Genomic DNA, 13,070 nt, shown 5'->3' on the forward strand with positions numbered 1-13,070 from the left:
CAGAATGGGCATACCAAAATGTCTCGAGAAACATAGAATCCCCTGCTTAATGGAGGACACATCTAGTAAGTTGATGTTGTTCTGGCTCGAGTTGTGATTATATACGCAGATATACGAAAGTTCAGTGCGAGAATTGGTCTTGCAGCTCGTATTAATACATAAGAGCTTGGTCTCCTCATACGTATGAGGTGAAGATTGTATCTATTAGTCAACACACCTATCGAATCAGACGCCTCCCTATGTCAACAGCGAAGGCCTGAGTGATATTCTAATTCCCTCAATGATTAATCCAACACATTGATGCTAAGTAGTAGGGTAATTCAACGACATCGCGATGTTTTATGGCATGCGAACACTCATTATCAGAAATTGAAGTACTGGGTGATAATACTTGATTGAATATTCTATCCATATTCTAGCCTTCTGAATGATTACATCTCTTACCGAGGGACATTGAGGGGTGGATGTTGGGGTGTGCCACAACCGGACAATTGGATTATCGAAGGATTATTGCTTACTATGGTCGTATTATACCAAAGCTCGAGACCCTCAAGAGATACCGTAGTATTCCTTCGTTCATAATCTTTTCCTCTGCCGCCCTTCCTGTCCTCCTTTCCTTCCTTTCTCTGTCTGGTTCTATTGCCGTTCGAGATAACAGAAGAAAGCAATCATCATGCTTCATTGACACACATGCCCGCAGCCATGAGGCGTCGGATGGTAAGCTGTATGTATTTACCGGGTAGTGAGTGTAGTTATGCACATTGGGAGGAACCGACAAGCCATTGGTATCACGATGACCAGTATTCCGGACTGACAGAGTGAATATACACTCTCAGCGATCGAGAGTAGTGCAGTCTCTACCTCCCTAGGTATTCAAAGTAGATTCAGTATTCCATGACCGTTGAATGTCCTGATCATTAGTTTCGAGAATTGAAAGCTTCTGATTGTCGGATTACCATCCGAACCATTGGAAATTATGATAGGTATCGGCTAAAAGTAGTAATAGACGTTGGCTTCTCCTGGAACGGCTCGAACGGTTCGACTGCAGATATACTTATTACTGCATTACAGTTAGCGTACTCGTAATGTTTTCTCGATCGATTTTATTGGGTCACGGGATCAGGACTTACACATCATTCTAAACTATGCCGATGCACGATACACGCTCGAGACACGATCAGAGCTGGTCGTGCAGGAATAAGCGGCCGTTTCTTTCTTCACCTCCAACGTTGTCCTTGTGTCTTTGCGTCTTTGCGTCTTTGCGTCTTTGTTTTCTTTCAATCACTTCTCAACTATCCTGCCATCTTATGCCCTACAACTTCACCTACTCCATACACTAGTGGGGCGTGAAAACCAAAAGATCATCAATCATCAATTTTGCCCGCTCGTAAGATTTACCGAGTACCGAAGGAACGGCTGTACTCAAGGATTCTGCAGCAATCCATTATCAAAGTGCACATATCTTCAGTGGACAATTTGATGCAAGTCTTTCGGGCCCTCCGAGCATCATCAAGTCACATTAGACTCGAATCCTCTGTCTCTGGGTTCCTGGCTACATATATAAGTTGGATCGTGAAAGAGTAATTTTCAAACGCGCAACGTGTAAATTTGGTGGAGGGAGGCAAAAGTCGACTTTTTTCGACGTTCAAAATAATTATTTCTCCGCGTATAATTATACGGGAAGTCGAGTAATTAAGGCGGCCAGCAAGTACTATTCATCTATCGATACACAAGAGCATGAATCCTTCCTGAATGCAACTTTCCTTACACCCTTGGACCCCGCTGCGAGACGATCCAGACGGATTAATACTTTTGCTTCCGCTGCAATTTTAGACAGCAAATTTGTTGGTCAGAGTTCCGCTTCTTCAGAAGGTGGGTTAAGAAATTCCACTTTCGTCTGTCTTTGTGGATCTCTAAACCCATTTCAGTGCGGAATGGTTGCTGTTATTCATTCGCGCATGATACTGTCTTACCCTATGCTATTTGCTCGTGGATTTCTAGATCCGGCTCCATGGCAACTGCGATAGATTCTTGCCCGAGTCGCGCAATCAAACGAGAGAGAAGCTATTGACAGGTAGTACCTTGCATAATCTGCAACATGCATGATCTGGCGGATGGTGCTTAGGAGTATAGGCTGCGCTTCATTGAACCTGCAACTTTCCTTTTCAGTCAGAATTTGAGTTGAATCACGAGGCCTTATATTCAACTGACGTTCCGTAGCTACCCCTTAATGGCAAGAGGGATATGACATATCAATAGTAAAAAGTCTTCATCTGAAAATTCCGAATATTGAAAGACCTAGTGCTAGAGTAAGGATGCGTCGAGCCGGGCAAAGCGCGGCTGATACCCCGCTCCTACGAGTATCTAGGCCAGTCTCAGCATGTTCAAGATGTCAGTCCATCTACCAATAATTATAACTCCATTGGCTAATGCATACTAGGTCGAGCCGCAAAAATTAAGGTCTGAATCTTCCGACCTCGAGCGTAAACTCACTAACACCATTTGAAGTGCGATGGGAAATTACCTGCGTGTACTGCGTGTGAGAAATCTGGACGACTAAACGAATGCTCAAGTGCAAATGATCAGTTTGCGAAGGGAAAGGAAAGGAGGTAAGACACCGCCGCAATAACATTTATGCATACCTAACCGTCAAAGTTATGTTGCTTCTCTTGAATCACGAGTCGAGAAACTCGAGAAGCGCCTGGCATACGCTCGGTTGAGGAAAGCATCTGTTGCGATGCATGACGTTGATACGCCAACAGAATTGCCAGATCGGAAAGACTCTCTGGCTACTATCAGAGCCGCGATTCATGGAAAAGCAGCTAGAAGGAGAGAGGCTGCTGATGTGAATGAATTAGTCTCCGACTTTGGTTTCCTGTAAGACACCAATGCTCATCATCTTTGGGGGACTTATACTAATAACTGTAGATCTGTCCATGCTACCACGCGCGATTTTGAATCATCAACAACAAATATGACATTTGCTAGACTCATCCTTTCAGCGGCCAACCATGACGAACTGCCTGAATCCGATTCTCTACAATTACCACTGAGATCTGTGGCGACAGCATCGATTCAATATTATCTCGATAACATTTTTGCTCTCTATCCAATTGTCTCTGAGACAGCTCTATTCAATGCATTAGATAAAATTTATCAAGGTGGCAGTCAGCCGGTGACTGATTTTGAGCATTGGCTATTCTACATGGTCTTAGCCATATCATCTACCGCTCAATCCCGAAATTATTTAGACTCCAAATATGAGGAAGGTGTTTCTTGGGCTGGCCGTGCTCTTGCCTACGCCGATCATGTTCTTATGCCTGGTCATGTTTCTCAAATCCAGGCCTTGGTCCTGTTTGTTCAGTATGCAATGCTGGATCCAGCCCACTTTGACAGCTGGCAGTTGATGGGGTTTGCTTGCCGGGCAGTTGTCGATCTGGGATTTCATCAGGATCCGCCTAAAGAGCAACAACCAGACAAAAAAGCATTAGATATGAGGAGGAGGATATTTTATTGCGTTTACTCGCTCGATAGGTAAGCAAAATTCTCATCATATCAAGAAAACCCAGTGGATGTTAATAAGACTAGATCTATCAGCATGGTTCATGCAAGAGCATTTTCCTTTACGGACGACTCATCTAGCGTTGAATATCCATCCGTATCACCCTCGTTGCCTCCAATGGGTCAGGCAGATTCAATAGTTGGACCCCATTCCATGGATTCCGCACATCTGTTGTGGCAGTTACGACGTGCTCAGTCAAGTTGGTATCAAGAGCTGTTTCAGTCCAGTCGAGAACCATTGCCACATGGCTCAACATATCTCTGGAAGATGTGCCAAGAAATGCGGGACTGGTCTAACTCCTTTCCTGATTCACTTCCGCTTGCCTTCAAGGATTTTTTCGACTTGGAATTGCTCTATAGTTACGTTTATTGTCTTGCCCCATCATGCCGAGTTCACGTAGTATCAGATTATGCAAAGAATCTGATCTTCGACTACGCCATAACATACATGCAAAAGATTTTTCCTATCAGTCAAGATCCTATCAATAAGGCATTCTATACCTATCATGATGCTCTACGAGTTTATTTCATTGGAAGTCAGTTAATAGCGGTGTTGTCAGACAGTCAAGATCAGATATTCAATGGCTCATGCAACACTGGTGGAAGGAGCTCTCCACCACCATCTCTTCCGATAGTCACTGGATCTGATCACATAGATCGGAGCCTCAACTGTATAAACCACATCAAGGAGACTTTGAGGACATTCGGTCAGAGATGGGAGGATTCAAAGGCACTTCTGTCGAGTTTCGACACTCGAGCCGAGCCAATCATCGCAAGCCTGCACCGGAGAAAACAGCAACAGCAACAATATATCAAAGAAGGGTCTCCCATTGATCATAGCCCGAATTATATGTCACCACCTGGCTACGATCATAGAACTTATCAAATGAAGAATGAGTGGCCAAATATGATCCCAATATATCCGGACGCCTCAGGATTTGGCGGAGCCGGTCATGGAGCAGGAGCAGGAGCACCCGGCTTGTAGAACAAATAAAGTACTTGACCAACCGTCGACTACCAACTCTTTTTTGCTTTTGACTTGCTTGATAAAGTATCAATCTATCGATAAATTCATGACATCACCATCGCTTGAACTCGCAGCTTCCTATAACGGAAAAATCCGATTACTATGGAAAGAGTGACCCCCGTTTATCAGCTGTTCACTTGAACATGCTGCTCGTGCCTTCTTCGCCTTCTAAATTTCATTCTTTATTTCTTAGGGCCAATCTGGTTGCCTACACCTTTCTGTTCCTTTCATCAAGCCTCCTTCATCTGCAATCTTTCAGACACGGTTGTGTCGTATTGTTAACACACTTTTGGAGACAAATATCGTTCTCAGCATTGTAAAATTATTTTACTTTATATCACTTTTACTCTACTTGTATAAGTTGGCCAGTTGGTTCATCCGACAGGATGCCGCCATTCTTTTCGTGAGTAAATGTGTTCTTTTGAAAGTGTGCCTTCTGACATTTCCAGACCAAGGAAACCGAAGGCACCTAGTCGTATCGATACAGAGCAGCGGGCTACTAACTCGCACTACTACACAGCTTTTAAAGTTGTCCTGAAAATTACCGTTATCACTCTCGTTATTTGCATTGCTTTCTTACCAACAGTGGCACTTCGTAACAAACACGGACATCGTTCTGACGAAGTTCTTGTTAAAAATCTGGAACATCCTGCCAACTTCGATGTCTCGACTGAACTTGAACGTCAAGTTACTCATGTTCCACTTCGCTTTGTGAAGTCTGCGAAGTTACTTGTTCAACAATTACGCATTCGTGACTCGAAATTGGAAAAGTTGACGGATGCTTCTTCTAGCGAACGGGTCGAACGATCTGAGGACGTTACTGATGCTACTACGAAAGGTAGTCAATATGGGGATTACTTACTTGGTGGCTCAAAGCGCCAAGCCAAGTCTGAAATCGAACGATTACAGCATTGTTCTCCAGAGATCAAAAGCAAGAACGAAGGGAAATGTATCAGACAATTGCCTCTTCCCATTAGAGACGATGACCGTGTAATTTCAAAGCGTTGTTCTTGGCAAGAAAGACGCACGCACGGCGGAAGGTGTGTCTCTCATGAGTGGCAACCCACACGTCGCTCCTTAATCGTGGATGAAAATACTGCTCTTTCCTCGGTTCATACGCTCACGCCCACTTATACTCACACGCCTGAGGTCACCAGCACTTGTTCCTACGATAGTGGGGTCAAGAACGGAGGAGTATGCCCCAAGGGATTAGTAAATGGTCTAAAGCCAGCGGAGAACAAACCAATTTCTATTTTGGTCAGGCCACCACCTGTCGATCCCAATAGAAAACAACAATCACGGGAAGCAGCAATAGATGAGGAGACCAGTGTCAACTACAGACCCTATAAGGCAGATTGGTGTAGACATGGCTGGGTTCGTACCACTGATGGTTGGTGTATTTATCGAGGTAGCTTTGAATACCAGACGATCAGACCGGAAATTCTTAATAATCCACCCACTTCTAAAAGATCGGTACTATTAGAACCACGGCGTCGTGAAGCGATACTGAATGAACCAACTAAACTCGAATCTAGGCCTTTTCCGGCTAAATCATGTCCAGAGTTTTGGGTTCATACCAATGACGGTTGGTGTTACTATCGTGGCTCATCGAGTAAGCTGTTGGGATTTTGGGGACCCGATACAAAGAAGTCATTATCTCCAGAACAAAAACGTCGCGATGATGGTGTGAGCAATGGGGCCAAAGAAACAAACACTGGCCAAGATGACTCATTTCATTGGATCATAAACGATGACGGTACCTGTGTTCCTGAAAGCACACTATGGGCTGATCACGAAGATCCGGGATTCTATTCGGGGATTCATTCACCATTTGACTCCGGGCTTCACACAGTTGAGTCCATAAATTCAGATATCCCAGATGACTGCATGGGTGCAGGCTTTCCGGCTCCTTCGTGCCCATCTCCTTGGAAGCACGATGATGGCTGGTGCATATGGCTCGGTGATGGTATCGACGATTGGGATTGGAAGAGATCATTTCTAGAGCCTGTTGGATCAACTTCTCAACGTCGTAATAAAGCTGAAGACCAGAAGACACAGGTTCCTTCTTCACTGACTAGTAATGGACTTTCATCTACCATAAAACCTAAACTTTCTGTTGCAATATCGTCATCGAAGCATCCCGCGACTACCACTGCTACACATACTTCTGGTTCCAACTCTATCTCTACCGCCATCTCCCCTACTACCACTCTCCCTTCCCGCACAGTTGGAAAGTGTGACCCCCCTTGGATCCGTACTATGGATGGCCGGTGCTTCTTCGATCCCAATTATGAACGCAAGCATCCTCAAGATCCATTATCCCGGCCTCGAAAGACAATCCGGCAACGACGCGGTGGTTCCATAAGCAAAGAGCGTGATGTTGCTCCCAGTTGGCAAGCTGATTCATGTGAGCCGCCTTGGATTCGTACTGATGAATATTGGTGTATATATAGACCAGATTACAAGCATGGAACACATGCATCTTTGCCTGAGAATACAGAACAATCCAATACCACGAGCCAATCCAATGATACGACACAACCGAGTGCCACAGTAAAACTAGATGTAACAGATCAATCCACTGCTACAGCTCAACCAACTCCCATACAAACAGTAACTTTAATCCGCCACTGTATCAGTGACTTGCGAGGAAATCTTCAATGCTTTGATGAGTCGCCTGGACATTGGCCTGCAACTACACAAGTTTCATCAGCTCATCATCGTCGAGGTCTTTGGCCCGCCGATTGGGTACCACAAACACCAAACGACTGTGATCGTTTTCTCGGAAACACATTTAAGCACTACCAGTGTCTCCAATCGGTCAAACATAGAAACGTCGGATTGAAACTCATCATGGCTTTCCTACTTCTCGCTGGATTTGGTTCTCTTGTATTCCTCATCATCACTTGTGTTAATCGAGCTACACGTCCGAAAGCTCAGCCGTTTCGACAATTCAGCGGGATTGTTGATGCAAATGGTATGACTCAACATTCAGCACCTGTGTGTAACACTTATCCTTGGAATAAGAAAGGAGATACAACGAACCAAATGGACGGAGATCGATGGGCTAGGGGTCCGCCTGCTTACGATCCCTTGAGGCAATTAACTCCAGAGCATTCAGGCAGTTTAGTGGCCTGTACCAGGAAAAATAATTGCGCAAGTGGTAGTTCGGATTCGAATCAGAGTTGGATTAGAAAATTGTGTAATAAATGTTTCAAGAGTCGAACTAATTCGTCGGGCTCGGATAGAGAAGCACAGGCTGGAAGTTTGGGGCATGGGTTGAGGAAAACTAATCATAGGATTGATACGCTGAGATTGCCGAGTGCAAAATTGGCGACGGTGAGGAGGGCAAGTGGATTGCCGAGTGAAGAGAATGGAGATGCGTTCGTGGGTGGAAGTATGGAGACGGTGGTTATTGGAAGTGTAGGGAAGGGGTCGGGAAGTGCGGTGGGTATGAGGGGCTCGGATAGTGGTTCTGCTGGGATTGCGGGTGATACTGATGGTGATCTTGCTGGTGCAGCAGCGAGTGCTTTGATGAAATTGGGAAATCTTAGTGGTGATACGCTTGTGGAGCCGGCACCGACGATGTTGGAATGTAGGAAGGGAAAGGGCGGAAAGGATGTTGGGATGGGGGGTGACTTGAAGACGGGAAATGGTAATGCGAAGAAGGTGGAGTTTCAGGGGGAAGAGGAATTTGAAGAGGTGCGTGGTTGGAGGGATGTTGAGAGGGTTGAACCGTTGAAGATTGAGAAGGTTGATAAGGAGAATTTTAAGAGGAAGGGAGAGGGAGAGGAAATGGGTGGTGAGGTGGAGATGATGTTGATGACAGTTGTGGGGGAGGAGAATGATGAGGATGAGAGGAGAGAGAAGTTGGAGAGGAGGTCTAGTTATGTTTGTGTTAGTGGATGTTAGGTGTGGGAGAGCGACAGAGTATTCTTTGAAGATAGATGGATAGGAACGGAGATTATGACATGGGTCATACGGTATTGGGAATCGACGGTTAGGAGGCTACAACTTCCTTCTTTTCTTTTCATTTCCGTCGGATTATATCCCTATTCATGAAACCAAGAAAGAGAAGAGAAAATAGGATGGAGAAAAGGCGAGGCAGCGGTGGTGTATTCATTATTTGCTCATCTGGAGCAGGAAGATTGTGGTGTCTGCAGGAGATGATTTTGTGGTTTTGTTTTGTTTCTTTTGTCTTGTCTTGTTTTGCGTATTAGTCATTCGTTTAGATAGATTTATAGGGTTCAAATGCTAGATGCTAAGTACTAGCCAGAGAGTTCGAATCGAAGTGCCTTTTTACTCGTCCACTCGTTTACTGATTTATGTGTCTAAAGAAAAGACTGGTGACTGTGTGGTTGACTATTTCATATATTGTAGTGAGGCGAAGGAGGAGGGAAAGGGGAACCATAGGTGGGTGGAAGGTTTCCCCTGATGGAAGGGGAAGCGAGAGGAGAGTCTTGACATTCGGGATTTGCAATCGGCATTACAATTACTGGGAAGGTGATATATCGAATTACTAGGTAGGTACCTCACCTCGAGGCTCGTAGGGATACATGAATATTCACACTCTTGTTTCCATATCATATATGCTAAGCTCACTTTAGCTAAAGATTGTGTTCTATTCTCTTTCGTTCTGTGCACTTTTAATTTCTCTTGCAATACAATCACAGAGTATGTAAATCTTGTGTCTTCATTTCTTCGTGCATTTCTATCTATCTATCCATCTACCACTTTCTTTTTCGCTCTCTCCTCTCGTCGCCTTTTCTGACTCACTCACTCACTCTCCTCTCCAATCCTCGCACCTCCATCCGCTTCGCCAACATAAAGAGAAGAAGAGATAATAACTAAATAACCAAAACAGGGGTATCAAAGAAGAAGAAGAAGAAAACCTCTCCAAATCTCCAGAAAACTACCTTTCCCTTCCCCCCTCCAAAAAATTATAAAGAAGAAAAAAAGGATTATGTAAGATATATTACGTTGTGTTGTGGGAGGTAATACCTAGGGAAGGAGTTCCCAGCAACCAACAAACACCCTGCCTGCCTGACCTTGGAATACCTAAGCTTCCGCTCCCTCTTTAGAATTATTGCCGTGCCGTCTTAAATTTGTGAATAACCCATTTTTCTATTGTTCCCATTGCCGTTATTGTTCGACCCATTCCCCCGCATCATATTGATTGATGGTATCCCGTTATCTCCAAAGAATTAAGAGAAAATATTAACAAATGAAATAAAGCTGTTATTTTTTGCATGGCGACATGGTGAAGAGACAATGAAGTCTTGACTCGAAACAAAATCAAAAGGCAAAAAAGAGAGAGAACGAGAGCGCAGGCTATTAAATGGCCCCCTCTTCACCATCCAAAACCCTCCTCGCAGCATCTAACCTCCGTCTCCAAATTCTCGAATCGTAATTTCCCGCTTCCGTGTCCTGCAATTCCAAAACACATTTTCCCAGGCTAGCGACTAATCGTTCAACGAGGATTTGGTCGTCTTTGGAGAGCATCTGTACTGGTGATGTTCGTGTACGATTGCGGTTATTTTCAAGGGAATCAGAATAGATTGGGTGGGAATTGGTGCTGGAGGCAGTACCAGGTGGAGTAAAGACACTGGGTTGTTCTCTGGGTTTGACGGAGAGAGGGGCGCTACGTGTCGTGCTGGCAGAGTTTGCTGAGTCGAGGGAAAGGTTCCTGGAGTGGACGCCAGGTATTACATCAATATCGTATAATCCAGAGCCTCGAGCTATTCCAATATCGTTGTAGTCATTGATAATAGTATTCCTGGGGGGTAAAGATCCAAATGTAGATCGTTTGGTTGCAATAGAAGTGGTTGTAGCTGGCTTATAAGGAGAGATTGTGGGTGAGTCCGGGGCGTCAATTTTACGAGTGTCGGTAATAGGAATAGCTAAATCAAAAGGATCTTCATCTTCATCTTCATTATATTCATCCTCCTCCACGTTTGACTTGGCAGTTGCGAAAGTTGCTAGAGTAGAAATCGAAGCGTTACTGTCAGATCTAAGATGTACCATGGAAGATCGTTGACTGGGGTCATGGCCGTTCTCTACAAGTGGTATTGGAACTGAAGGTCCTCGAGTTGTTTCCACAGAATCCTCTGAGCTAATGCTTCCTCGTCTTTCTCGACTCATCGTACCCATTGCGCTGTACAAGAAAAAATGTTCATAATCGAATGCATCTTCACGATCTTCGTGTGATACCTGTTCGGTTACTGATTCGTGATAAATTGATGCATCACTGTTGTCCTCGTTGTCAAATTCGTCAAATTCCGAACGGTCGTCACTGTAACTATCATTGCTTGAAATTTCAGACACCTCTGAGCAAGTATCATAGCCCTCCTCCTCAACTACTTGTGTTTGATTCTGATGGGCAGGGAACCCAGGTGGCTTTACCTGGCCCTCATCAACATCTTCATATATACTTGTAGCATCCGATTCGGCATATGTTGGAGCTTGTCTCGTAGATACTTGGGTCGGCTGTGCAGTGTACCCCTTCTTCGTAGGGTCGCCACTCTGAATCCCATTCGACTGAACATGATCTACTACTGAATTTGCCTTGGGAACGTCTTGACTATTAACACCTCCACTGTACCACTGTTCTCCTACCGTAAAGGGACTTGGAGTACGTAAACTTTGGAGACTGCGACGTTTCATATTATCATCTCTAGCACGATCTCGCAAAGCGGACAATCTTCCTTTCAAATCACTCATTTGATGTTGTATATCCTGCATTCTTATGCTTGAAGTTGACGAAGAGCGACTTAAAAGTCCGTCTCGGGTAGTTGAGTATTCTCTATCAGTCTCGGTCCTTCCATTAGTCCTGTCGTCAAATTCAGGAACGCCATCCTCGACCAGCGGTTCAAGATGCGATGGCTGTGAAGGAGAAATCCTGCTATGTGGTGAAGAATGCCCGGATCCTCTTGGCCTTCCATTTTCACTGCTCTCCTCCTTAATCATTCCCGGAGAAAGTGGCGATGCTGGTTTTGGTGTATGCGATCCCATAGAACTTCGAGCTCTGTATGTAGCTGCCGCGCTCGAGGCGCGAACAGGAAATGCTGTGGCTCGCGAAGGAGATATGTTATTTTCGCTCCAGACCCTCGAATGACCAGGACTCGAAGCAGTTGAATCTGTATGAAAATTGGAAAATGATCGTTGTCTCGAAGGAATACCACTGATGCGCCGGTCGACTTTTAGGAGAAATGGATTGGTCAAAGGACTACTACTGTAAATCGAAGGCATGGAAATTGATGGCGTTACAATAAGGGAGCTTCGCGCTCGTGTTAAATTCCCTTCCATATTCTAAAGAGGCAATTGTCAGTGTGTGAAGACATTTTGTGACATGTTGAAACTCACGTTGAGTCGACGTTTGGCATTCAATAGAATTTGTTCCGCCCTCCTACTCAAAGCGGCACTCGAATTCAGATCATCTTCCCCCTCTCCCAAATTTCCTTCCCTGCGCGACAATCTGCGTGTCTCTTGTTCCACAAGTTCTTTGCGATAAGGATCCGTATATGATTCTGCCACACTCTCCTCATCATCACCCTGGAAATTACTATCATCCACACTGACTGTATCATCGATATCTCCAAACATGGCCGATTGTGGCTCTGACGTGACGGTACTAGTAGATTCCAGAGATATTTTTCTCTCGTGCGTTCCGGTCTTGGTTCCCGCCCTCCTCAAATCATGTCCCAATGATACTGAACTTACGCGATGACCATTCTGAAGCTGCTGTTGCTTGATGAACCTGCGTTCAGCGGGACCCGGTAACTTCTTTCCTGGCGTACTTTCCACCTCTGTGACCTCACCTATATCTGATAACATTGTTCCATTCCCATAGATAATTGGCGTGGTTGGTGTCCTAGGCGGCGGGCCACCTAGATAATCTGAATTATTTGATCGTTGCCATGGTTCCCCCGACGAAGAAGTAAATTGAAAAGAGGTATGCCGCGATGAAGGTTCTGAGTCGTAATTCGTTTCATTATGTAGTGGGAGGATCATGTCTGGTTCAGTTAAAGTTGGACTTTGTGAACCAGGTCGAGGTGGATAAACCATGATTGCTGTAGTACTGGAGGATTGACTCTGCATGATGGCCTAGCACCAGGCACTACCACGAGAGCTGAACAAAGTTTCTTTTTTTTTTTTTTTTCCCTCTAGAGTCGGGGAACTTTGGAACAATGTATTAGGTACTGAGTCTGACAATTGAGCATCCAATGAAATATGTGTATTTATTTTGACAGTTTTTTTTTGGCGCCAGCAGTTGTTGGTAAGACGATTTATTCGTCGGTGATTATTGATTTATAGATTGGGCTTCTGGTGTGCTATGAGGGTTGATTTGGTAGGATTCGGGGATAGGGGCCATCCGGTTTCGTTTGGTCTATATCACGGTCGTGCGAGGTTGCAGTCAATTCATATATTCATGGTGAATAGTTACCAAATTTGACAATTGGATATTTTCAGGAGAAGGAGGAGA

General features: G+C 44.8%; 3 protein-coding genes across 3 annotated transcripts; 2 read left to right on the forward strand and 1 right to left on the reverse strand.

Moving 5' to 3' along the window:
• Positions 1 to 399: 399 nt before the first annotated feature.
• EAF01_001783 (uncharacterized protein) lies at positions 400 to 4,546 on the forward strand (the record flags this gene model as incomplete). Its single annotated transcript, XM_038910033.1, has 8 exons — positions 400 to 1,066; positions 1,138 to 1,872; positions 2,221 to 2,391; positions 2,441 to 2,460; positions 2,509 to 2,609; positions 2,656 to 2,877; positions 2,929 to 3,534; positions 3,589 to 4,546. The coding sequence occupies exons 3-8, from the start codon at positions 2,316 to 2,318 to the stop codon at positions 4,544 to 4,546; spliced, it is 1,983 nt and encodes a 660-aa protein (XP_038774845.1). The 5' UTR covers positions 400 to 1,066; positions 1,138 to 1,872; positions 2,221 to 2,315.
• Positions 4,547 to 4,974: 428 nt separating this feature from the next.
• EAF01_001784 (uncharacterized protein) lies at positions 4,975 to 8,500 on the forward strand (the record flags this gene model as incomplete). The annotated part of the gene is made up of 2 exons (XM_038910034.1): positions 4,975 to 4,991; positions 5,038 to 8,500. 2 exons carry the CDS (start codon positions 4,975 to 4,977, stop codon positions 8,498 to 8,500), a joined length of 3,480 nt encoding a protein of 1,159 aa, XP_038774846.1.
• A 763-nt stretch (positions 8,501 to 9,263) lies between these two features.
• EAF01_001785 (uncharacterized protein) lies at positions 9,264 to 12,780 on the reverse strand. Its single transcript, XM_038910035.1, has 2 exons — positions 11,951 to 12,780; positions 9,264 to 11,896 (listed from the first exon to the last, which is right to left on the reverse strand). Exons 1-2 carry the CDS (start codon positions 12,683 to 12,685, stop codon positions 9,923 to 9,925), a joined length of 2,709 nt encoding a protein of 902 aa, XP_038774847.1. The 5' UTR covers positions 12,686 to 12,780; the 3' UTR covers positions 9,264 to 9,922.
• Positions 12,781 to 13,070: the final 290 nt, after the last annotated feature.

The sequence above is a fragment of the Botrytis porri genome (genome assembly GCF_014898465.1).
Source record: "Botrytis porri strain MUCL 3234 chromosome Unknown BPOR_002, whole genome shotgun sequence".
Lineage (NCBI taxonomy): Eukaryota > Fungi > Ascomycota > Leotiomycetes > Helotiales > Sclerotiniaceae > Botrytis > Botrytis porri.